The sequence below is a fragment of the Rhopilema esculentum genome, chromosome 16 (assembly GCF_057945365.1).
Source record: "Rhopilema esculentum isolate cy_ngs chromosome 16, ASM5794536v1, whole genome shotgun sequence".
NCBI classification, from domain to species: domain Eukaryota; kingdom Metazoa; phylum Cnidaria; class Scyphozoa; order Rhizostomeae; family Rhizostomatidae; genus Rhopilema; species Rhopilema esculentum.
Genome location: NC_142830.1, coordinates 12,442,612 through 12,468,998, shown reverse-complemented (window position 1 = coordinate 12,468,998; position 26,387 = coordinate 12,442,612). Strand labels below are relative to the sequence as shown.

The 26,387-nt window shown below is 36.5% G+C and overlaps 2 protein-coding genes across 5 annotated transcripts in view; one reads left to right on the top strand and one right to left on the bottom strand.

Annotated features, from left to right (window-relative positions):
* LOC135682053 (bifunctional 3'-5' exonuclease/ATP-dependent helicase WRN) overlaps positions 1–26,387 on the bottom strand; it is a 63,184-nt gene that overhangs the window by 22,797 nt on the left and 14,000 nt on the right. The window contains exons 8-10 of one of the 3 annotated variants that reach the window (XM_089113309.1): positions 19,436–19,530; positions 18,993–19,139; positions 2,338–7,019 (exon numbers count right to left, since the gene is read on the bottom strand). In XM_089113309.1, the coding sequence (XP_088969435.1) occupies positions 19,486–19,530 (45 nt within the window). In that variant the 3' untranslated portion in view covers positions 2,338–7,019; positions 18,993–19,139; positions 19,436–19,485. Of the gene's footprint in view, positions 1–2,337; positions 7,020–18,992; positions 19,140–19,435; positions 19,531–26,387 lie in introns of those variants that run through there. The other 2 variants (XM_089113308.1, XM_089113307.1) reach the window with 2 other exon arrangements.
* Positions 2,120–26,387, top strand: part of LOC135682051 (fibroblast growth factor receptor) — a 31,084-nt gene continuing 6,816 nt past the window's right edge. Inside the window, exons 1-17 of one of the 2 annotated variants that reach the window (XM_065196761.1) lie at positions 2,120–2,252; positions 14,854–14,917; positions 15,235–15,419; positions 16,253–16,379; positions 17,974–18,108; positions 19,711–19,835; positions 20,059–20,127; positions 20,457–20,508; positions 21,129–21,158; positions 21,634–21,815; positions 22,560–22,610; positions 23,106–23,184; positions 23,817–23,876; positions 24,031–24,226; positions 24,598–24,712; positions 25,388–25,487; positions 26,154–26,338. In XM_065196761.1, the coding sequence (XP_065052833.1) occupies positions 2,154–2,252; positions 14,854–14,917; positions 15,235–15,419; positions 16,253–16,379; positions 17,974–18,108; positions 19,711–19,835; positions 20,059–20,127; positions 20,457–20,508; positions 21,129–21,158; positions 21,634–21,815; positions 22,560–22,610; positions 23,106–23,184; positions 23,817–23,876; positions 24,031–24,226; positions 24,598–24,712; positions 25,388–25,487; positions 26,154–26,338 (1,854 nt within the window). In that variant the 5' untranslated portion in view covers positions 2,120–2,153. Of the gene's footprint in view, positions 2,253–14,853; positions 14,918–15,234; positions 15,420–16,252; positions 16,380–17,973; positions 18,109–19,710; positions 19,836–20,058; positions 20,128–20,456; positions 20,509–21,128; positions 21,159–21,633; positions 21,816–22,559; positions 22,611–23,105; positions 23,185–23,816; positions 23,877–24,030; positions 24,227–24,597; positions 24,713–25,387; positions 25,488–26,153; positions 26,339–26,387 lie in introns of those variants that run through there. The other variant, XM_065196762.1, reaches the window with a different exon arrangement.

The window sequence follows — 26,387 nt, the reverse complement described above, 5'->3', positions numbered from 1 at the left end:
CGTACATGTGAAGATAAAGAAGAAGATGATGATGATGAAAATCAAAAGAAGATAGAGTATGGAATAACGATAAGGCTTTATCAGGGTATAAATCAAGGGTGTAGTGCTAGGGGGCACAGGGGTGCTGATCCCGCCTTGTTGATGCCAAAAATTGGCAAATTTCTACTTTTGCTATTGCTACTTGCAACATTTTGGGCACAAGGCCCCCCTTGTTCTTTAGATAGTACTACAACACTGGTATAAATTGAGGCCATTGTTATTACCGTGCATTAAATAAAATGATGAATGCCAGTTCTCTATTGTTTGAAAGTAATGCTAAGTCTTTCAATTCATTGCAGATTTAAGATACTCATTCAATTTATTATAGAACCTCAGAACTTCGAAAGTCGTTAGATTTTACAAGCTTAGCGCTTTAAGATTTATTATGCAGTATTTAAAGCTCAACATTAAAATGGAAAGTTTCGAATATCAATAAAGATTTTAGGAATTCTCAAACTCTCATTTAATCTTCTTTCTTAGCAAATCGCCTTACTTTGAATACACAATAACAACTTTTGGCAGGTGACTTGTTTTAATCTTTATCAGGTCGAAAACCGCATCATCTGTTCCAATCAACCTTCCAGTCAATCCCTCGATTTTCCAAGAGATGAAAAGCCCTCGCTAGGTCTGAACATACTTGATGTTAATAGAATGTTCAAGCAACTTTTCCCTCGCAATAACCGACTATAACCACAGTTCTTGTAGTTAGATTTTCAGCAGTTTTTTAAACCAATCATTCAAATTGAGATATGTATATGAATATTGTATATGAAAAATTTGAAATGAATTGGATGAAATTAGTTTTTTAAAAAGAAATGTAGAAAATTACATATAATTTCTTTATTTTAACGCATTCTTCATACATATCTTCAAATAATAATTACAATTCCCAAAATCTCTAAAACTAATAACAGAAAATGTATATTAACTTTTCTTAGAAATTTTACTTGCTTTATGTTAAACATGCGAGACAGATTTAATGGTAGCACGATCAAGCATCAAGCACAAAAGATTTACATAATTTTCGTCGAGACTCAATGCTAGAAAAACTTAAATTCGACCTTAAATCTATTCTTAAATAGTTCTTAAATGACAACATGGGGACAATTTTGCTAGGAAATGGAAAATAAGAGAAAAGCCTCCTGTTTAATATGATGAACAGACAATAAATATTATCAAAAAAAGTATTATATAAATTATATTCTATGTGTGAAATTAAATTGACGTCAGGTCCAAATAGAAAGCACTAAAAGATAAGATAAACAGGAACAAAGCAATACGACGACGAGAATCCAATTTCACGAGATAAAATTTTCAAAATATATTAAATTCAAAGAATATACTAATATTTCGCCCCGGCATACAGGGCTTCATCAGTGTAAAAAGATAAGCTGTGACATCATCACACAGAGATACGACCCCGCAAGCCACAAAATTTCATAAACCCCCTCCCCCCTACGCATGAAAACACAAAGAGATTTTATTTCAAGCAAACATCAGATCTCTTATCAACTCAAATGCCTATCTCATTTCCTTGCTTCAAATTACGCATGCTGCACTTCTGTGGGCAGATCCTAACCTGCAAACCTCAATTGACAGTTTGTTTTCTATAACATCCAAGGAACAAGTGAACAGACGAACGGGAGGCGTTGTAAGGGCTGTGATAGTTAACCATTCATGAAATTTCAAAGCTGAAAGCTCTATAGCAAAAAGAAACGTTCTATTGTGCTCTCTGCGATCAACTACCGAAGCAATGGCCAATATATGAAGAATCACTTCACGCTTCTGGTTTGCAATATTCAAATCAAATTTGCATAGTTGAAAGATTTTTTGATCAACTACCGAAGCAATGGCCAATATATGAAGAATCACTCCACGCTTCTGGTTTGCAATATTCAAATCAAATTTGCATAGTTGAAAGACTTTTTGATGATCGAGATGAGGGATGATATAGCGATTCAGGCGTAAAAGAGATACGATTTATTGCACTGGACACAATACTGTTGACCAATAATCCATCCGCATTTTCTAACAGTTGTTTTGCTGAAGCATCTGTTCGCAAGCTTTTTAGCGCCGCTCAAGAAGAATTTGTCATTACAGAGTTGCTGCTGGCTATGAAGACTTTGAGACTCATCCTCTTGCTCTTTTCATTCGTTTTGCTTCCATTCTACACTGTCAATTCCAGCATATGCACAATCAATTGCGTTGCAAAGGTAAGGTATTTGGTTCACCATTCATTATATAGTTTAATAACTTAACCAAGATATCATACGAAAATTTAGCGTAAGCAGAAGTCTATTCTTTAAAATATCATTTGCATAAAATAAATTAAGCAGCATTTTGTGCACTAATATTTATTTGGTTGTTAAAGTTGTGGTTTTTTAGAACAATGTATTATTTCAAGCATGTGGTCTACTCGATCCCATCAAAATATATATAAGCCCATTAACATTTCGCTCTGCTTTGCACTTGAGAGTGAAATAGTTATGATAAAACTTTCGTAATTTCATAGACCAATATTCAATGCTCATAGCTTTGCAGAGGTTTGAGAAAGTTGTCTTTTTGTGAATGAACAGCTTTTTATACGAATCAGTTTCAATTTGTAATCACACATAATTTTTACAAAAAATAACTTGAAAGAGCTATCAAAGATTTTCGGGTCGTTCACTTAAAACGGAAAGATCGCTGAGTTAAAGGCTTTCTCGGAACTTGATTAGCAACTTCAAACAGAGTTAACAGTGGCTGCGAATAAAATCGAGTTTCTTTTACTCGTTCCTGATAATTAGCAAAAAATTATGGATCACATTTGCAAGCAAAATTCCAAACCATTTGCATAACTAAATAATTGTGTCTGCTTCGATTCTAAAGGGAAAACTTTATTAAGAAACCCTTAGAATTGTAAGGCTAATTAAGTCGTGCTATGAAGGATGTGGCGATTCCTTCTAAATAATACTACATTTATTTCCAGCGAGATTCATTTATCAATCATGAAAGCATGTCATATGCATATCTATCTTATTGCTGACCATATTTGAACTCGCCGTACCTTCAAGAATAATCTGTTGAATTTTCGTTTCAGTATCTTGCATAGTTTTAGAGAAAAATGCATTCATACAAATATAAATAACGCTCATCAAGTTCAAGTGCCCCCTCCACCTTAGATTACAGTGAACTTAGATCCCCCTCCACAGTACCAAATGACTACCACATTTAAATCGAAAATCACTTCCCCAATGTTCCATCAACTAAGGTAAACTACAAAGGAGAAGAGTACTGAGGGTTCAAGAGAAGTCGTGTGCTTATTTTAATCAGTTGTTGCTAAAATAATACTTAGAACTCAAGATTTGAGAAGATATCGACAATGACAACAACAAAATCATCAACGAAAATAACGGTAACGTTGGTGATCATGACGATTATGGTAGACATGATGATTATGATAGCAATAAAGCTACTTGCCAGTAGGCTAGCATTTAATACTGTCAATAATGGGAAAGAATACATTGCTTCGATCAAACCTTATTGCGTATTGCTTCGAGTAAAAATGACCCCTTCCCTCTAAAGCCGCCACAAACAAACACCATTTCAATGTAATGAAAGCTTTCTTTTACAAGGTTCTCTTAAGATTACCTTCTCATTCGCAAGCTAACTTATTGTTTTAAAGAACGAAAAGAAGGCTAGGAAAATTGACCTGGTCTTCACAATCTAATGCTCTTCTTACAAGACAAGCCTTCAAATTCGCCTCTTTGTAAACAGGCCCTAAGAAAAAGAGTTTTTTGTTTTTTTACCAGCCTGTCATTTGTGGTGACCCTAGATAAAAATATCCAAGTTGCAAGAAACCGCAAAATAGATACTGTAGTCTTAATAACTGATAAGTAAGTTGCTTTTCTAACTAAAATATGATGGTTTCGATTCCTTTTTGTCGATTAAATTCACTCATTCATTCAGTGTAGCATCTACAATTACATGATCCGTAGGTCGCTTACTATTTTTCCACCAAGCCCTATCCTTAGACATTTTTAAGCATACCATAATTCCAAATGTTCGCTCACTCTTTTACATCATCTATCCATATCCTTGCTAGTCTTCCACGAGATATTCTACCTGGAACAAACCCTTCCATGATGTTACAAAATACTGTGCCACTTGTTCCTCTTGCAACATGCCCCAAAAGCGCAGCTTTCCTTTTTGCAATTGAGTCGTTCAGTTTAAGGGTTGTGTTCATTTTCTGTAATACAGTGGAATCCCGATATAACGAACTCTGAAGGGTAGCAGAAAATAATTCCTTATATCCGGAGTTCGTTAGACCGACAGATAACGTTTTTTTGTTCCTTTCGCAGTTCACGCCTAAATCTCCAACCTCTGTGCAAATTTAACTCTAAAAAACCAATCTGAATTCAAATAATACAACTGGCTGGTCATTGAAAATGAAAATCTTAATGTTCCTTTCATAATTTGGGACCAAGAGATTGGCAAAGCTGGTATCACTTCGCTCTTAGTTGGTGCCTGAAAGATGTCTTCCATTACTTTACATTTTTATTTGCGTTTTCCTGCTTTTCCGTCTGGGTCTCGCAATTAATTTTTGTCGTCGCTCATTGCCAATGTCTCATATGTAAGAAGGTGTTCGTTAGTGTTAATGTACTCATTCGCAGTAATTTCTGACGCAAACAAACTTTCATCTCGTGCACCGAGTCCATCAGCCATTGCTTGAAATGTATCATCGACATGTTTTGCCGATTGCAAAAGTGATTTGTCCCAACATAAAGTGATAAATGAACGCCGAAAATAAACAAACAAAAATAACAGATTAAAAATTTATGAAAAGTTCGTTATATCGAGGGACATACTAGTTATGATGAAGGGACACACAATTGGGTTCGTAATATCGAGAGTTCGTTATATCCGGGGTTCGTTATACCGCGAGAGTTTGTAAGGAGTTTGTTAGGCAAAATCCAAGGGACCTGACATTTAGTTCGTTAGACCGGGAAGTTCGTTATATCGGGATTCCTCTGTACTTCTTTATTTCTAATTCTATCTTTCCATTTAATTTTCAATATTCTCCGGTTACACCATAGCTCAAATTCCTGTATATTTTCTTTTACCACTTTTCCGATGGTCCATGCCTCGCATCCATAAGTAAAAACTGACCATACACACGCTTTCAGGATGTTCGATTAGATTAACTTTTCTTTAAACAATAATGTATCAAAATTCAAGCTTTCTTCACCGGAAATTTTCTCCAGAAACGTTGCTGCCACACAAAATAATAAAAAATAACTCTCTGCACTTTCCTTAGATTATGACTGGAAGCGAAACTAAAAAAAATCGCAATATGACATAGATATAAGTCAAAGTCATTCCAAGGAAAAGACATCTCATTTCTATGATTACCTATCATTTGTCTGATGATTGCATTACAGGCCCGTCGGAGCTAGGGGGGGGGGGGGGTTTGGGGGAAGTTCCTCTATATCTCCTCGCAATGCCAAATTATTTTCATGTGTCACAAAGCTATAATTACTTTGAATACACAGCATAACGAATGGTCAGTTTAGTACGTTTTCAGAGCTGTTCATATTGGAGATACGTTAGCTAGTCTCATAGTAATTAAGTGAAAAGGGCCTCTGCAATATGAACTGATCAATCGCGCTTAATAAAAGCAATTTCTGTCGACTGTAGCAGTCTATGGTATTAAAACCCATACCGAGTTTTAAGCGCAATATGTCTAATTGCACGATTGTTTGGTTACGTCAAAGATTTTCTACTTAAAGAAGTTTGGTGATCGTCACAGCCAACTTGATAATCTCGCACCACCTGCTTGGACGTTTGTCATTACTTACTACAGTTTAATACAGTATTCAAATCTTGAATCCTTGTCTGTCAAAACAACAGATATTCAAGTAACAACGACCTAGTTTTTCAATTATTGATTCACAGACGAGCAACATATAAACTTTCTCACCGACAATGCCTCATTCAAAGAGCCTATAAACTTTCTTAGAAAAATTTCCCAAACTGCACGATCTGCGATTGTGTACACAGCAGTATTTGTTGCTGTTTTGAAGCACCTCGCGCAAACTCCATAAATCCCAACAGACCTGGAGGAAAGGAAGTGCAATGCTTCTTGAAATCTTTTTAGTTCTCGACGATTTCAATCTCTTGCTTTCATTGTTGCTTAGGATATTATATGGTGTTAGAATATCACATGTATATACCTATCATAGCAATTACATGGAGTTTTCTAAAACTTATTGATAACTGCCGAATGTATTTCTATTCAAACTTTTGTATTACCAGCTCATTCATTTCAAAAGCAAAATGATCTTGCTTTTTGACAAATAAATTAGCCAGTGCAGAAATGGCCTATGAATACCCAAATAGCTCTAGCAAATTTCACTGATATTCAAAACTTATGCTCAAAAATTTGTAACAATTGCATAACAGTTTTTTTAACCTTGAAAAGCGCAGATTTTTTGACTAGAAAACATTCAACTTTTTTGAAAAACATGTTCTTGACCCAGCCGTTCCCAAAACAGCTGAATTATCGAGCAAAAATGGCTGCCTTTCACATTAACCTTGAATTATTCATGAAATAATCGGCGCTGCCGTTGCAAAAGTTGAGAATAACATTTCCTAACAAACAAAACCTTGTCTAAGACTTTGAAAGACAAAAGCTTTGAAGAGATATCTCGATCGATGTAAGGAAGGGGAAACTCTCTGATGTGAAGATAAAAAGTGAAATTCCCTTCGCACAAGCAACTAGTTACAAAAACAAAAAAGCCTCAAGAGTAGCTCCTTGTGGGGTTTCTTGACACAACGCAAGTCCCAATCACCTTGGCAAACGTCAGCCATTACATTTAGTGGAGTATAAGAGTATAACATGATACCTGTTTTCAAGGTTTTGAGGGTTTGCCAGACGGTCTGGTCCACTCTGTCAAATGACCGATTTTCTGTTTGACACGTATATCACCTTGTTACTATACCTTGGAGAAGAGAGAATGAAAACATGTTGAGTTTTTGTGAATCTTCCTTTCTGTACTTATGTTAGATTGCTATACCTATGTTCCAGAATGCAAGAATTCATGTATACCTGGAAAATACGTAACCCCCTGCCAATCATAAATGTATGCCTAACATGTTTTGTCTATGCTAAATAAAAAAGAGATGACGCATTCACAACGCCGTTACGCCGGAAAGGTAAACAGCTCCATGCCAAGAATTTTGGGCCTAAGTACATGGAACGCGCAGCGGACTTTGACGAGAGAATACTGAAACTAGTTTAGAGCAAAGTCTAGAGGTTTTTCTGGAAAATTGGTGTCACAGCCATTTGGCAATGTTTAATACTTATCTTTTTTGGCACAAGATTGAATCACTTGATGCTATGTCTTAAATACTTATTTTCTCAAATACTTGTTTCTTTTCTATGCCTATTTTTCGCAATAATCAAAGAAAGTTGGAACAATTAACCGATGAAATTCGCTTGTGCATGGAACTGATCGCAACTCTTTTCCTTGTAACGAACATTGGTAGATAATTCTGAAATCCAAAGACCACAATCAAAAAGTGACGACGCAAAAAAATATTCCTTGAATTAGTATCAAGCCCCACAGAAGCCTCAACTGGTGAAAAGCCCTTTCGTACAGCGATAATGCTTGAGTTTATTTGCTTAGAAAATAGCTACCCGCAACTCTAATCAAAATGGAATCCTCTCTCTGCTAATATTGATCTGCAATTAACAAGTAATTACCAAATCAAGCTTCCACACATGCTTCCCGCGTTGATCAAATCCTCAAATAACGTTCTTTGGTAACCCAAACCTCGCAAAATCTCTCTTCTGCTTCCTTCACTTTAATTCTTATAATATACTAATAATTTCAAACACGTTAGGGAAGTTGCGAATTACTTAATCCCAGGTTTTGCTTAAACTTTCAATAAATTCTGGTGGCTGATTCTTCATAGCTTTCAGTGAAGGTAGACAATTCAAATTCGAATTTTCTTGCACGTAACTCTAACGGTGTGTAGTTTCCATGTAGCGTCAAAGCATATCTTGGGTGTCACGTTTGTTATGAAGAGAAATATATATCCCCTAAAGTCACCTAACAAAACAAACAATTTGGGTCACTTGAGAATTACATTGCAACACAGATAATTACTTTTATTGGTTGCGATTCTCTTGGGCCTCTTGTGGTACCTAAAGTTCGCAGCCAAGAACAAAATGAATTCGTGCGAACCTAAGAGAACAAAGCCAATAAATAGAACTGTGTAAGAATCAATTGACCGAAACGTCATTGGCAATATGTTGAACATTACCATTTCTAAAACACAACCATTTCGAGTCCGCAAAAAGAACAGCTTTTAGCTCAGACTTGTTTAATTTAAATGAAACTATGCTACTACTTCGCAACCGAAAAGTATTGCGCATTACTATAGTTCCGGGCTAAAATGTTGACTCCTATCAAGAAATCCAGTAAAATGCATTCACCTCATTAACAACTCGTATCTTCCAAAATACCCCATTTTCACCAACTATTTTCTCATTGGCGTTAGCTGCTGACCTACCAACCTATCGACCTACCAACCTATCGACCTTCCAACCTATCGACCTACCAACCTATCGACCTACCAACCTATCGACCTACCAACCTATCGACCTACCAACCTATCGACCAATTGACCTATCGACCTTCCAACCTATCGACCTACCAACCTATCGACCTACCAACCTATCGACCTTCCAACCTATCGACCTTCCAACCTATCGACCTACCAACCGATCGACCTACCAACCTATCGACCTACCAACCTATCGACCTACCAACCTATCGACCTACCAACCTATCGACCAATTGACCTATCGACCTTCCAACCTATCGACCTACCAACCTATCGACCTACCAACCTATCGACCTTCCAACCTATCGACCTTCCAACCTATCGACCTACCAACCGATCGACCTACCAACCTATCGACCTACTAACCTATCGACCTACCAACCTATCGACCTACTAACCTATCGACCTACCAAACTATCGACCTATCGACCTACTAACCTATCGACCTACCAACCTATCGACCTATCGACCTACCAACCTATCGACCTACCAACCTATCGACCTATCAACCTACCAACCTATCGACCTATCGACCTACCAACCTATCGACCTACCAACCTATCGACCTATCGACCGATCCTTCCATTGACATTCCTCCCAGGAGATAAGAGGTATTATCCTTAGCCCCTTGAGACGTGTTAGAAACACAAAAAACACTTCTCTTGCTCACCCTTTCAAAAACTCCCTGAACATTATCTTACAAATCTTCATTTTTCCAGATAAGAGATCCTTTTCTTTTCAGAAATAATGGAAATTTTGTGAACGTATTTTGAATTTTTCGTGAATGTCAAATAAAATGTGAAGAGTTTTTTGCAATCCGTTTTTGCCAACTGAGACTATAAATGCGGTAGAACGAATCTTTACTTTTTCCCCTTCGAGATATTTTAGATCTGGTTTACCCCTTGTAAAATGCAATGGTATTGGTTCCCTATTTTTCAAAATCGCAGAAAAATGGAAATTAAGTAAAGAAGAATAAATTTCATCTGTCGGGTCACAAAAAATTCTACATCTTTTTGTTTCCATCATTCGTTTTGACAATATTTTACATATTTTCTTGAACAATAAGTTTGAATTGATCTTTATAAATGCTTCTATCGATTCATCAAATCTTTCTCTCAAGAAAATATCATCAGATTCATCCAGTCAAACCAAGAACAAGGTGAGCCTATGCGATGCAATGCTGGCAAAACCAACGTCAATAAATCCTGTTTGGCTGCATAGGTGCATTGTGTGGTTATTCTGACCAAATTAATGTGGTTACCAGGACGGCAGGCTCTCACAGTGGAGATAAGATGAAAAAAGTGCCGCCAAATCTGAGCGATGCGAATATATAGATTTATATTTGCAGCATGTCTGAAATTGTAATCAATTTTACCAGCTCAAACATCAAGAATTCATGAAAAATCGGTAAATCGTCACCATTGCTACAAAGCTGCAACAGATGTTTTCAGCCTAACTGCGAGATGAGTACTTATTCTGACGGAACTCGTTCAGCGTAATTGTTTTTCAACTGATATTTTTCACAACAAAATTGCTTTGAAACAACAAAATTATCAAAACTTTCTAAAATATTTGACACTCTAGGAGTTCCTAGCTAATTGTTTTCGCTCTATATTCTGATATTTTATAGACTATACTTAATGACAAGATTCAGTTTTACTCAAAATGATTGCTTTTTTACAAGACAATACCTTGCAAGACAGAACGGGCTTGTTTATTTTAAAGTAGAAATGTTGGTATGATATTTTGAAACTTTGAGGGAAAAATAAATCCCATCCAGTTTTGCACAAATTTTTTCTTGAAGGCAATCTAAAGAAACATTTTGGTTAATAAAATGAGACCTGTCCTTGGAAACTAGTTACCAAAAAGTCTATTTTGATTTAAAAACTCATACTTAACGATACTTAAAATTTCTATCAGATACAAAATACCCTTTGTAGGAAACATAACATTTACTGTCTACAATGAATAATATCTAAAATCATCTGACGGAAAGGAATTTTTTTTCTCACTGGAAATCCGAAATGAGATCTGAGAGCTGCACGTAGTTTATATAAATAAGCCTTAGATTAGATGATATATCAAGCTTGTTTACTAATTTAAAGTTCTATTTTCAAGATCCCTATGTCAATTAAAGCAAATGCTTCTAATTGATAAGAATAATATTATGCTTTGTTGATGAAAGCTGGGGCAACGCGTGCAAATTCTTTAGATAACACTTCATAAGACGATTTTCTATGACCACGCTCAACAAGCCCACGTTGCCAAGTACGCTTATCAAAAGTCTCCGTTTCTGAAAATAAATTCAAAGAAACTTGATTTTAAGCCAAATTTACGTCGCGTGGTGTTCATTAAATAGACTATAGAGGCTGAGATGTGATGGGTTTTTTGCGAAATCTTTCTTGTTTCAACGGCGTTTCCTATGAGCGTTATGAATCAATAAAGAAACCTGCCAAACAAGACCAGGTCATAGGCTTTGCCTCTATTTAAATTATATCCTTTCCAATACCATAGCGAAAGGATTCTCTTTTTGAGCCTGAGCTTACAACAATCACTGATAGAAACCTGATTAAGATGTTAGTGACCAATTGCAAAAATCTGGCGTAGTGTACGAAGGCTCTCAAAAATCTGTCATAGTATAATCAAACTTCAATGACGCGCCTCCATGCAGACGTATTTCTCCAAAGAATAGTAGTTTCCAAATAAGCCTTTAGTTCAAAAAATTGATCATTGCAGGGAGAATTTTCAAAAATCAGAATTCTCAAATATAATACGATTTGGTTGCAGGTAAACAACTTCTCAAGTATCCAGAGTGAACTCAAACGTAGGGTGACGATATCATTGGACTGCTAAAGGTCGTTTTTAGGCGTTTTAAAATCTGTCTACGTCAAAATTTCCTGGGTACCATCTACCACAGCCACATAAACTCAAGCGCCGAAATAGAAGTTACTTTTAGGTCCCAAATAAGAGGAGGGGGGTTGGAAAATTTTCAGATAAGCGAGGGGGTCGAGATAAGCGGGTGGGGGGTGGAAATTTGGTGTAATTTTGTAGTGATCATTGTCAAACCGTAGTCATTTCCTCCATTGTTTGACTGTGACTAACATCTCCCATTGTCTACGTACTCACAGTAACGTTATCAACAACACTTTTGTAGCGTCCCCTCGTTTTACGTGCTTTTAATTTACTAAGTCAGTCAGTAAATTCATCAAGACACAACGATCACGCACCAACATCCTTTGCTGCGACAGCAAATCCATAAAAGAACATCTCAGCATTAAATGTAAATATAGGAACATCGCCAAAAATCGTTCCTATAATGAATCCGACCGCAATGGAGCACGGGCTGCACTTCTCAGACACCTTAAAGGAAATTTTGACACATACGAAAATTAGACAAGTGGGTGCTAATTCAGCATAATGAAGCAGACTTCTTACTAAAGCTTACTATCAAAGATCTGCTAGAATAGGGTCATAATCTAGAAACTGTTGAGAATGGAAGGTGCCCATACCTTATCTGGGAAAACTCAACCTCAGTTTTTTTTACCTCAAATACCCGGGGTAAGGGAGCTGTCATTAAGTCTGACCTGTAAATGGGGCGGGAGCAAACTTACAAGCGTGTGACATTTTTTTAGAATAATTTGGGGGAATACAATAATTTTGGAATGAAATTTTGGGGCTATGAAACGGAATTGAATTTTTCGAAAAGTTACCTCAAATTGTTAGCAATATCTCAAATTCATATTCTACTGCTCCGTAGTCCTCAAAATCAGAAGAGTCAGATGCTGATGCTGAGAAAGAATCATTCGTGTCACTTTGCAAAAAAGTGTCCAATGTCTTCTGCCAAAAAGTCATTGGAATATAAACTTCAATATTCCTCTACCCAATTTCTTGGTAGAATGATAAACTTCAAATTGGGACAACTACAGAAGTAAAACATTTGTAGACGAGTTTTAAGAATTGGGTTGTGGAATACTTTTGCATACTTTTATGGGGTTGTGGAATTCTTTTACAGTTTTTTCATGGGGTTTGAAATTTTATAGTGCTTTAAATGGATAGTTTCTGTCCTGGTGGCGGTCAGACTTAATGACAGCTTCCTAACATAAAAGGATTCCACCATATATAGACAGAAAAAGTTCGTTTTCCTTGGACTCAAACGCGCTGCTCGTCCTCCCCAGGGGCTCACTTGAAACTTTAATATACGGAGGAGGGTGGCTCATCCGATAATTATGGGAAAGGAACTTCTTTGTGATCTGATACTTTTGCGTACCTGATTTAACAATATACCTTTTTATATCTATGTCAAACGTAACTCTCTAATGTACACTCTTTTTTTGATAAGAACCAGTAAATTTAAGTTCAGGCTGACTGTTCTTAATTTTTTCAAAAATCTGAGGCTGGATTGTTCTTAATTTGTTCTTAAATTAAGAGGGTGTAAGCAGTGCGATTGCTAGCTTTTTCGCTCTAAAGAGGTGTTCAGGACTCATTTGCTAACAAGGTGAGTGAGACAGCCTTAATTTGCTGCCAAATTTGAATATTCACCGAAAAACACCCACACATCGCTAAAAATCCTCGATTTTGAGAAAAAGACGTTGTTCAAAATTGCATTTTGCAGAAGCTCAGCCTCAGCTTGTTCTTAATTTGTTTTTAACTTTTGACCAGTTTTGAGGCTCATGTTCTTATAAAATTGTTCTTACAAAAAAAGAGTGTAAAAAACTTGAATGAAGGAACAGACGTATTTAAGCTGATTATTTCAGGAAGCAGTCTAAATAACTGTACCCTGGGTACCAGACTCACTATATAAAATAATAGAGAGTCTGGTCTAGTGCGCCCCATTCTCGTTCTGGTGAACCTACTTGAAAGAACTGAAGTCTATTTAACAGACTAGGCCTGTGAAACAAGACTGTCAGAAAAATAATAAAGAAACTCAGTAGTCAGAGGAGTTTTGGAAAATCTTAAAGCAAATGTGTTTTATTTAGTTATTTAAAGTCATTTAGACATTTTTAATACAGTGGTAATAGACTTTTCTGCCTCAAGATAACAATCAGGTTTAAAACGCCATTTGGCAGCAAAAAACATGTGCGAAGCATGAAATTAAAGTTAGCACAATGCAGTTATTAAGTGTTAATCATTATCAAATTGTTAATCATAGTCTTTTGTAATTTTCCTCATAAATTGTGTGTACTTTCAACGTCTACTTCCTAACTGTGAAGGCAGCGCGCTTGGACACCGCGGCGGTTAGAATCATCACGTTGGAAGGTCACCACAGCAAATATGGGCAATATGACAAGCGAAGCCCCGTTTGCCAGGCGAAATATAAGCTATAACTGATTTACTGTGTTTGTTGTTGTTTGTTCTCGGCGCCTTGCAGTGTTTCTTATCTACTGCATTTCACTACAAGGCCTAATTTCTTTGCAACGAGGGGCACAGCCTGGAATATCAGAGACTTTCCAAAGCCAGTTGGCAATATGGCGAAGGTGTCTCTTCTCTCTACAAACAAGGCTTTCAATGCTGTTCTGTGTTCAGTTCCACAACATACGGAAAATATTCTTTGAGTACAGTTTTAACAGCATCTTCAAACTCAATCGTTACGGTCGCTAGCATTTATTTATGTTCTGTTCTGTTCAATGTTTTAAACCAGAGCTAGGTTTATTGTTTCGCTGTGACCTTTGAACGTACAGAAATCTGTACACTCGCTCCTGATTGGTTAATATCAGCACACCAGAACGAGAATGGGGCGCACTAGACCAGACTCTCTATTTTATTTCATATATAGTGAGTCTGGTACCCAGGGTAAAATAACTGTAACCAAGGGTTTAGATACCGGGGGGGCCAGGAGGCCTTGGCCCCCCCAAAAAACCTTAAGAAGTATAAGTAGAATTTCCTTTTTGTTGCAAAATATAGCTGTTTTTACACTTATTTATCAGGGCTGCCCCCCCCCCCAAAAAAAGCCGTGTCTCGGTCCATGGCTGTGACTAGTGGTATCTTTACCCGTTTATAAAAGGTTTGAGTGTCTTCCTTGGGTCGTCCTCGCACGTGTCTTTCGATCCGTATCAAGACATATACATGCGCGAACTTTCAGCCATTATCTGACATTTATGTTCTTCTAAGGGTGAGGAACAAACAAATGTTGAACAAAAAATGCAATGTATTGCTATGTTTCCATTCTTCCGTGCAGTCTTTTAAAGGTTATGTCTTACTTTCTAGGTGAATCTAAGGGAAGAATGCTCAAAAGCATGCGGCAAGATTGGTAACCAGAGCATCCATCATGGTAAGTGAAGATTTTGTTTGCTAGCTTTACAAAACTAGCAATAAATGTCATATTTAAGAACAGTCAGCAAAGTAGACAAAAAATGAGATAATGACAGACTACCAGTAAAGTATCCATCTTTCCTCCTGAATTTTTTTTCTCAGAAAAATATTAAAAACTAAGCGAAGTTTTGGTGTGCCACTTTTGTTTACCGTTGGAAACCCATACTTTCTAATTTCTGATAAAAGCCTGGATTGTCAAGCACTATGACACACACTGATTTGACTTTCAATTCTGCAAAGATTATACATAAATACTAATAAATACTTATGTAACAGATCTAGGTCAACCAGCAGCTCCCAGAGGAAAACGCAGCACCATCAGCACAGTTACCTTGGAGCTGCTAACGACTAGGAAGACGGCTATTTACAACGAAACCGTTGTTATTGTTGAGCAGAAGCGCAGACTTGATACAGTCAACACTACAGTTATACTTCCTTATTTACAACCATTTCAGATCACTGTAAGTTGCCGCTTGAGGTTATTTCATATCTTATGCTTAAGCAAGGACATTCCAAATGCTATTTTGTCTGGTTACCTGGTGAAAAACCATAGAAACCAAAGAAAATTGGGTATGAGTAGATTAAAACATTGATATAGCAGATACCTGTGAGTTCGAGGTTACTATTCTTTGTACGATGGTCGCTTGTAGGAGGCCAAAGGGTTTCCCCCAATGTACGCTTTGTTAAATGGTACGCTTTGGTAAGGCAGTGACGTCATTGGCGCTGGCTGAGATATTCCTGGTATTCTCTGATATTCCATGGTTTATAGATTTCAAAACCCTGACCCAATCGATTAGATGGGGAAAGAAAGTGTGCTAATGTGGGAAGGTCGAGAAATTGTTCTTTTTACAAATTCTATTTAACATAAAACATCTTTTCCTCGTTCTAACTTTCATCTCGCTCAATCTCTACTATTTTTTGACTCAGCAACAGGCTCCGATGAAAGGATATTCCACCTCATTCATCGTAGCCACTAAATTTGACAATCTTTTAGGCTCGTCCCACGTGACTGATACCTTTTTGGAATCTCCAATCAACCATAACTTCAAGTTTTTTGTTATTTTTTTTGTCTTATCCAGTGTTGTTTTTCGAATGTATTTCGGTAAAAATATTGTGCTGACATTGAAAATTCGTGTTGATTAAACACCATTTTATTATTTGAATTTCGTTGATTCGCGTAAATTACCACACATTTTGAAATAAAACTTCGTTAGCGTATACTAAATTGAATCATATGAAATGGAGCTTTAACTAAACAAGGAACACCTCAAGATAAGATTAAATCGTTTTATAGAAATGGATGAAGGAAATAACATTTCAAAATTTGGATGCTGGGACAGAGTATATTTACAGATTTGCCATTGTGACGCGGAATACGACGACGACATTCAGCGAGTGGAGTCCGCCATTTCTTACCAAAGGTAATACAATTTCTCTATATTCTAAAATAAAAGCATTTTACTTCGAATATTATGCAAAATTGCAGTCTGATTCTGAGACTGACATCGATAAGGCCCTTCCGCTGATCTTCGAAAATCTGAGGCTGGATTGTTCTTAATTTGTTCTTAAAATAAGATGTAAGCAGTGCGATTGCTAGCTTTTACGCGCTAGGGACGTGCTCAGGCCTCATTTGCCAACAAAGTGAGTGAGACAACCTTCCTTTGGCACCAAGTTTAGATATTCACCGAAAAGCACACACACATGGCTAAATATCCTCGTTATTAAGATAAAACGTTATTCAAAATTGCATCTTACAGTAGCTCAGCCTCAACTTGTTCTTAATTTGTTCTTAACTTTTGACTAATTTTGAGGCTCATGTTCTTAAAAATTTGCTCTAAAAAAGAGTGTAAAAACATTTCTAAATTTGTAAACGTATGTTATATACAAAATATATTTACACGACTTCTTATGAGTTCTTCCACGGCTTTGTTCGAAAAATTAAGCTCTGGAGAAACTCAGATCATCTCATTACAAAACAAACAGGATCTCATCGATAGAGCAGCAGAAATCTCATCGATTGCGCATAGCTTGGAGACTTCCTACACTAAGGCCGCATCTCTATTGGGCCGCCCACGGCGGTGCCATTGGAGCAATGGCTTTTAGTTCGTTTAGGCTTTTCCTTTTCCATGTGGCCGCTTTCATTTGAAACAGACATGTGCCTCGCAGGGTTCCTCGAAACGACGAAGAAAAAACCACACTCCAGAGACAGAAATAAAAAAAAAGCACCAAAACGAACGCTGACTGTCTTGCGATTGTTTCATTTCATTTATTTCGGCAAAGCATTTTCTTAGTGAAGGAAAACTTCCACATTATGTCAGACAAAGGAAAGTCCTTATTTGAACAGAGGAAGAAATAGCTCTTTAGAGATATTGCTTAAATCCTTTAGTTGCTCAAATCCGTCTCTGCGTACCAGTTTGGAACCGTTACACTCGTTTCCAAAAGAACAGTTCAAAATGGAACCACGTTCATAAGCGGACCCGTTGGGGGGGGGGGGGGTACAGCATATTGAAGAGTCCTTATCGGCCCTGAGGCAACGCAAGGCCTAACTGTGACTAACCTGTAACGGGTTTGCAAAAATGGAGCAAGATTTTTTGAACCCAAGTACAAACAACATATGGAGGTTCAACCCACGTGTGTTTTGAGTTAATGTAGTGTTAATGTAGGGCTGATGAAAATTTTCTGGAAGACGAGAAATTTAGTTTTCCGACTAAAAGCTAATAAGCATGTTTACTTTTTCTTATATTTGAACGTGATGTTTTCATCCAAAGCTAATTATCATAATATAATTCATATCTCGTTGAAAGAGACTGGTAATCTGATTCAGAAATGATGAAAGAAGTCATTACAGTCTTTCCTCTCAAAATGTAATACTTAGATAAAATTAGATAACCATAAAAAATCTACAAAAAGATCTAGAGTTTCACGACAAAATAGGAGTTTATTTTTACAGGGGGATTTTAAATTCCCTCTGATATCTACGCCGCTGCTGCTGAACATATTCTTTCCTTTAACCAGACAGGTGTCTGCCCGAAAATTGTGCACCGACGAACCTCGCTTTGATTCCTAAGATTGATGAAATCGAGTCGAAGACAAATAAGGGGTACTTCAGGTACGTCATTCAACTCACACTAACATGGCGCCCACCAAGAGGTAAGTTCGCCTCCAGTCTTGGCTTTATATTCCTACCTTGCTCTAAACAAGATTCACGTAACGAAGTTCTTTCTAAATGTTTCATACAAAGCGCTGTCGTTTCCTTAAAGAATAATCTTACTTTTATGATCAGTTTGTGTTCGGTTAAAGGAAGAATAGAGGTATTCCTTCTTTCATTCCTTTAAGTTGATATCGAAAAATAGCTTTACAAGGCTAATTAAAACCAACTAACAAAGCTAACAAACACAATAAGATAATGATCATGTCATTATTATCTGATGAAATCGACGTTACTAATAGATTGCCTGCACAGCTAGCAGATGCACTTGAATTCAGTGAAAGTCTGTTTTTTTAAACTGCCAAAGATTGAGCATATTTGAGATATTGCTCCAAATTTCTCTACATCCATACGGAACAGTATGAAAATCATAAATTTCATTATTTGACTCCACCCCCCTGAATTTTGAATATAGTTGTATATAGATCCTGTTGGAAAGAATGTGAAGGGTAGATTTAAACGATTTAATGTTTGAATATTTAAAAGTGAGATATTGCATATTGTTGTTATGAATGATAGCTGTTTTGCTTTCACCAGTAGTTATTCAAATATTGCTTGGTAATCATTGTGATCATAGTAATCATTGTAATCATTGTAATCATTGTGATCATAGTAATCATAGTAATCATAGTAATCATTGTAATCATAATAATCATTGTAACCATTAAGGGCTCTATCATGTATCCTGTAGATTTTTCCCTATTTTTCCTTCAGCAAAATGTCCAAACAAGGGGGCAATAATTGAAGAATTATATGACAATGTTTTCATCATTAGTACTTCGTTGGATTCATTCATGTTAGAAGAAATTCTTGCAAGAACCTTTACCTTTTTACTTGCGTCTTCTTGCGCTCTGAAGGGGCATTAATAGGGTGTATAGGGTAATAATCTTCAAGGTGGTATTTTCTTGGATTATCTGGCGTTTTGCAAAACTGTGCCCTCTTGAAATGTCACACGGATCCCTTCAGCGTTGGTCTAGAAATAAAGCAAAATGGAATAAACATCCTGAAGCCAATTCTTTCACAAAAAACTTTCACAAAATATTTGCTCCCATGCAGTGGCGTAACGCAGCCACCTGGGACTTTAAGAAAGAACTGAGACAGGGCTCTTATTTACGGCCTGCAAAAAAGTCCCATCCAAGTTCTTGATTATTTCGATCGCTGTGCCAGAAGAATATGTGGATTTTGTTTGTTCGGAACATTAAGTTTTTCAACTTTTACATATCTTTTGCCAAAAAGCTGCTCAAAATTAAATTCAGATCTCATACTTACCAGGCTAAACTAGAAATAAGATAGGTATGCCTATATTTTCGTGTTAGATGCTATATCCATAAAATCCCATATGACTCTTCAGTGTCCCATATGACCTAAATAATAAATTAGTATAAATTATCGAAAATGTCTATAAGCGTTCCCATTGGCGATTATTTGTAACATTTCGACGTCTGGAAAAACGGCGGACGAGGTTATTAAATATAAAGTAGAACAAGCAAAAACATTTTGATGTGTATTCTCAGACTTCCTAGCGTTTATGGTGTTTTTTGCAGTGAAGGTCAATGGGACATATGAGCTGGAATCCTATATAGGTGAAGTTTATTTGTCAGCGGAATCAGCGGCCACAAAGTGTAAGAAGACGTTTCACAGAGAGATAACTTTCAGCAGAATTGACAAGGTAGTAACTTTTGAACCAACCTTTTGAACCAAGCTTGATATGAATATATATTTTCATTCCTACATCATATTTATTTCCTAGCGTAGATTTTTCGATCTATGTTGTGTAAGGATGTCTCAATGAGTTTGCTTTTTCAAAGACATTTTTAAAATTTTTTAAGTTTTGAATTTGATTTTTCAATAGTTTTATGCTACCTAAATAACTGGAAACATCTTTTTTATAGAACAAAACGAGTTATCGTATACCAACAAAGGGCCAAGTATTTCTGAAAGGCTGCTCGTATGATGTCGTGGTAGGATTATTCTTTCTGATTTAAATTGTATTTGGGTTCCAAAGTCGTAAAGAGAAGTAGTTGCGATTAAGAGACCTAGGGATGTCAGAAAATCACTCACGAGTAGGCTGACTTGAAAATAATTTTGCTCGACTTTTCAACATTTTAAAATCTCCGTGAGAATTTTCATCTGCATCAAACCTAACGCTTCATCTCTTGCGAAAAATAGCCGGGAAAAATTAGCCTGGATTCTGAATCATAGGGAATCTATTCATGAGCAAAAAAAATATTGCACAAGGTTTCCCAAGACTGTACATGTGTTTTCATGAAATATATATTTCGTTACGCAGATGTGGAGCATACCATATACATCGGGAACGATTGCAAAATTCCGCTTGCCAGGTATGGAATTTGATATTTTAACAATTTTACAATAAGACTTTACTGAAGTGGTCATCTTTCAGAAACGGAGATTTGTTCCCTGTAGAGAAATGTCTGTTTTAAAGAGGTGTCTGTCGTCCCGAGACTCCTTCGACAATAGTAAAGTTTTTGTCCAATGTTTGTTAGAGTTTACAATGTTAAAAGTTTTACACTATCATTAATAGACACGTTTCGTAAAGTAATCACTTTTTATAGATTTTATAGATTCATACAGAAGAAATATTCATTTCACTATATCATGAAACAAAACTTCTGACTTATCATTAAATCTTATGGTTCATCTTCACTTTTTTATAACTTCTTTATTATCAATAAAATTTTGAATAACAACTTGTTCACCGAATGAATATCATGAAAACATATCCGATGTTCTTAGCAACTTGAAGGCAATCTGTCTCGTTGTGGATTGGTTAGCGAGAACAATAGCTGGAACAATAGCCTAAACACAATTCCAGCGCTCCGCCATATTTTTTACAATGCGATAAATTAAAGGGGGGCTTGAAACAATAAAAAATCCCTTTGTTCTTATAATCAATCAACGTCGTGACAGATTGCTTTTAATGTAACAATTTTTTTTGCAGATTGCATAGAAGGGCATTGCAAGTGTCCAGGTTAGAAATTATTTTCATAATCAAACGACATCAAAAGTCTGCCTGAAAATAAATGGATATCATCAAGCCCAACATCTTGATCTAATGTAGGATATGGCGTCTTATTTGTAGAGAAACAAGACTTTTTAGCCTCAGGTTCTTTGATAAATCTTGAAAATCGGCGCGTAAGATACACCTACACACGATTTAGTGATTCATAAGCGATTTTAACTAGCCCGAAATCGCATATCCATCTTGTCTTGTGATTATCTAAGAGCTTCAAAAATATGTGAGGAGCAGGTGCATTGCTTACTAAACTTGGTCACAGAATGTCGCTTGGATGCTATACTTATTGAGAAAATTGTCTGCCCTGAAAAGTCTGCATGAAAACTACAAATAAAGACTTTAATGTGATGATATTATAAGAAAAGAAAATGCATTCTTGACGACAAACTGAGTCGCTCTGTATGTAGCTTAGTATAATCATTATTTTCAGAGCTCAATGCAAACCGTAGTGGAGCCGACTCAAATGAAATAGACACAGCTATTTCTAACGACCAGCTGAAAATCTCATGGAGCAGAGGAAGTTGGTCTACAAAAGACATACACTATTTCACTTTGGACTTATGGAACGAAGATAATAGGCCCTTAGGGGCGCTCATACATGTCCTATCCAAGGTATGCATTGTTGTAAGATTCCATAAACTGTATGTGTAAAATTGACCATCTGTTGACTGCAGACAGGTGCATTTGTATTGTCAGATTTACTGCAGTCGCGTTTATAACACTGTGTAGTAGGAATGTCGTTTATTATCATACATAATTATTATGCTAACCTCGCTTTCGTTTGTATATAACACAGTCTTTTGTATAGTAATTCAGTAAGTGATTAACCTCAACACAAGTCGCTCGCTTTTTGTCTTCACTCTCAATTCGTTGACTACTCGAAGTGACAAGGGTTTTAGAGAAAGTCTAACCCCTGTTACAACTGGGGGGGGGATCCCATTTTTGCCCTGGTGGAATGTTTCAAGGAACAGGGTATACTTTTTCGATAATGGGTGAGGGTATTATCAAAATTGCATCAAAACTCTAGTGCTGGGTATCAAAATTAAGGCTGGGTCAGAGTATTTAGAACCAAAAGATAGAAATGCTTTCAAATACTTGTTGCCATGGGCAACGCACGTTTAGACCTGTGCTATACTTTCCTGTCCTATTATATTTAATGAAATAAAAGATGTAGATTTGTCTTAGTTATTCAAGCTTCAATTCAAATACACAGAGAAGTGTTTCACTTAATAAAAGGTAGTCGCCCTGTTGTTAAGACTCTAGTTCCTCTAATTTTCCTAACTACAATTTATCATATTAGAAAGAGTTTTATTGAATAAATCAAAATACTTGTTTTTGTTGAATTTTGAATTGCAGGGAAAGAATTATACCCGCGAAGTTAAAACTTTAGGTGCCAGTCAGATCAAAGTGAGTATAGGCAACTTTCAATGCTTTTTCCTTATAAGTATTAACACAGTTTTTAATCAGAAAAATATCAATACAATGTTTCTATTTAACATGAAACAAAATATCTAACATTGTTCATATATGCTCTCAGAAGGGGATGAGAAATCTGACATAGGGTTAAAATACTTTCCTCGTCCCAGTTGAAATCGAGTTTTGATCTTCCAACTGGATGGGGACTAGCTTGCTCCGATGGGTGCTGTAGGGTGCTGACCCCTTTAACGAGATACTGCTCATTCGTAACCTTGTAAAACTCTTACCAAAATGAAATTCATTTATAAGTTGTAGCTCTAGCTGTCTGCTCTGGCTGTCTGTTTAGGGTTTTTCCCTTGCACGTTCTGATTTATGCAGCTAATTTAAAATTTCGAATCTTGCATTTCCGTACCAGAAGTAAGGCACTAATTTCAACCGTGCGAAAAAAACTCAACATATACTTTTCTGCTGTTCCTTCGAACACAGGTTACAATTATGGCCAAAGACAAGTGGAAATGCACAGTGGAACCCATTCTGAGCAAATTAGTTCGCCTGCCACCTAAACGTAAGTAGATCAAAAATTTCTCTTTCGTGTGCTACAAATGGGAAAAGCCTAAAAGAAGGGGAAAAGAATCATTTTCTTCCCTCTCACTTTTAACCCTATCTTTTCATTATAGCAATAGTAATTATATGTACCAAGTCAAAGAATATCACAATATTCTGTCAATTGGCAAACAAATGCATAGCAGATGCACCCTAAAAATAGTTGTCCTAGTGACACCCCCTCCCTTTGCGTCCAATTTGCCAAGGTTCTTTATTGTGTCAGATCCAGGGACACTGTTACCCTTTCTTGTCACATCCTCTATCCGTGAGTCCATGAGCCTATGAAGACTTAAGCATCTGATACCACTCGTTGAACTAACCCTATCCACTTGTACCATTACGTAAAAAGGTATAACTTTGTGTATATCAGTTAAGTCTCATTTCATCAGAAATTACTTTTGAAAGCTATACCAATGTATTTGTGAGTTAAAATTGAATGATGATAAAAAATATAGACAAGAAAAAGTTTGTTTGCTCCAGATACAAAAGAGGGTGCTTTGAATGATCACCTCTAGGTGTATTTCTTGTCAGAACTTGATGAATTTGTGCCTTTTTATTGGATTGTAAACAAACGTTTTTGCTTTTTGTTTTCAGGGCCCGCAACACAAGAACCTACAAATACAACAACATCAGCAAAAACTTTGCAAAAACAGGGTTAGAAGAAGATTTCTTTACATTATTGGCTTTAAAATAATTTACAATATTCTTTACAAGTTTAGAATTGGGGATGCGTGCCCTGGTTTTGATTTCGATTGAAAAAAGGCGATTTGAGTGTCCTGGTGGTCTCATCATTTCTTTTTATCCACAGAAATGAAAAAAGATTTTTTAAAAGTGGTCCTGATTTCACTAGTCCCCACCATTGTTGTAGCTCTAGCTGTCTGCCTTATTGTGAGGTACTTCCGAGAAAAGAGGGAAATAAGGAGCAGGAATATCAGCATGATCTATGCAGCCCAGAGCCTCTCCATAAATCATTACAATGACGATAGAGCAAGCCAGACCGGCGGGTGAGTATTCAACAGTGCAAACGTGTATGATAAACATACGTTCAATTTTCAGAACTTAAAACATGGAATTTACCAACAGAGTTTCCACTACTCTGCTCTGAAGTGTTTGAAACGCATTTGATTGGTTTATTGTTCTTGACCACTGAGCAATCAATAACCACTTGATATTTGAAAAGTTCAAAAGCATTCTAACCCTTGCTTTGTATATATCAAAAGAGTAGAAACATTATTCCTTCCCGTCGTTAACGTATTTTTTTTCCGAAATTCTGAGATGATAAATCACTGGTGCGACAGTGATGCGCAATCACTTCTTTATCTTTGCGGCTGTGGTTACGGTTACAATTACTGTTACGTTAAATATTTTTCGACAGGGCGGGTATCATTGACAACAGCAAGTCATCCGACATGGAGCGCAATCCACTGTATGTGTCACATGATGCTCAAGATTCCTTCGAGTTTCCATATTCAAGGCTGCGATTTGTAAAGGTATGTTTTCAGAGCTACCACCTTTTACCACAGAAAGTATCGAGGATTAATGACGAGAATATTGTTATTTAAAAACAGCTTTATTTAAGCCAAAATTTCACCTCACGCTACACATAGATTCAATGAGTAAAAGTCCAACTCCAAGGTTCAAAGCAAATAGGGAAGACAGTATTCGAAGAAAGAACGTAAAAACATCCCACAGATCGATTGCAATTGCTTTTTAGGAGTTGCAGGATAAACGTTTCTCTAATGAAACCTATCTGTAAAGCATACTCTACTGGCATCACTCTTTTACACTGGATAATATTTATGCTGGATTTTGGTAATCACAGTGGATGGAAGGTTCAAACCTAAATTAACACATTAGCCAATCACTGAGCTGACAGACTGTCGTTAAGAGGTCATTGATATTCACATGTACTTTATTTTACTTTGCTTTTAATTTTAGAGTTGAAGAGCCACACTTATAGTGGATATGCTCAATTGTACCATTATTATTATTATTATTATTATTGTTATTATTACTTTAAAGAATAAAGGTAAATATACTAAAACGTTTGGTAAGAGCATCATGCACTGATTTCTCTATTGTGGCCTGTAAAAGGCCCGAATCATAACCTGGTTAAATGCAGGCGAAAATGCTGCACGTTGGCAACAAATGATTTTCTGTTGCAGATTCTAGGGAAAGGAGCATTTGGCAAAGTGTACCTAGCATATGCACAAGGACTCTTCGGAGAAGACAAAGACCTCCCTGTAGCTGTGAAGCAGCTCAAAGGTACAGACCCTACATCTTGTAATCTTATCCTTCAGAACCTCTAGTAAGGCGCACTACCGCAGGTGTCCAAAGTTATGAGCCATTTCAAAACTAGAAATATTAACACTTTAAATATTTCAATGTGAAATACTATTTGTTAAAGCAACAACTGCAACATACATTGGGTCCTTTTAAAAAAGTTTTCAAATTTGTGTGTCGTTTTCAACACAAGGATACTTTTTGTAGATGTATGTCACATAGGTAGCTAGGCTCTTTGTAAATAGATGCTTTTGTATATAATTCCTTTAAATTTGGCGCAGAAACATACATACATACATACATACATGCACACATACATACACACATTTTTATAAACATAACTGATTGGATTTTCGTACCACTTGGCCACAACATTGAGCAATATCTATACATTCACTGTTCTGCGCTTAATTGTAGACTATACAAAGAGAACAATGATACATAATATGCTTCTGCCCGAGGCATAAAATGCAGCTAATTAGCTCTCTACAAAAGAGACCAATGCGTCAGGAAAACGGCAACCATGTTGTTTGCAACTGGCTCCGCTTTCCAAAAGCACAAATTCTTGTGTAGAATCATTGTAGCATGAACAGATTTCATTTTCCAAGTACAACTGAACAATGCTATAAATCTTACCATCCTTTGCAGAAAGTCTGTCAGAGCAAGAGACTAGAGAGTTTATGCAAGAAATTGATTTTATGAAAACCATTGGCTTCCATGAAAACATACTGGCCATTCTAGGGTGCTGCACCCAACAGCTTCCTTTGTGTTTGATTGTTGAATATGTGCCAAACGGTGACCTTCAAAGTTATCTAAGGAAACTTAGAAGGGAGGTACATATGTCTTTTAATTACATTATAATTTATTACATTACAATTACAT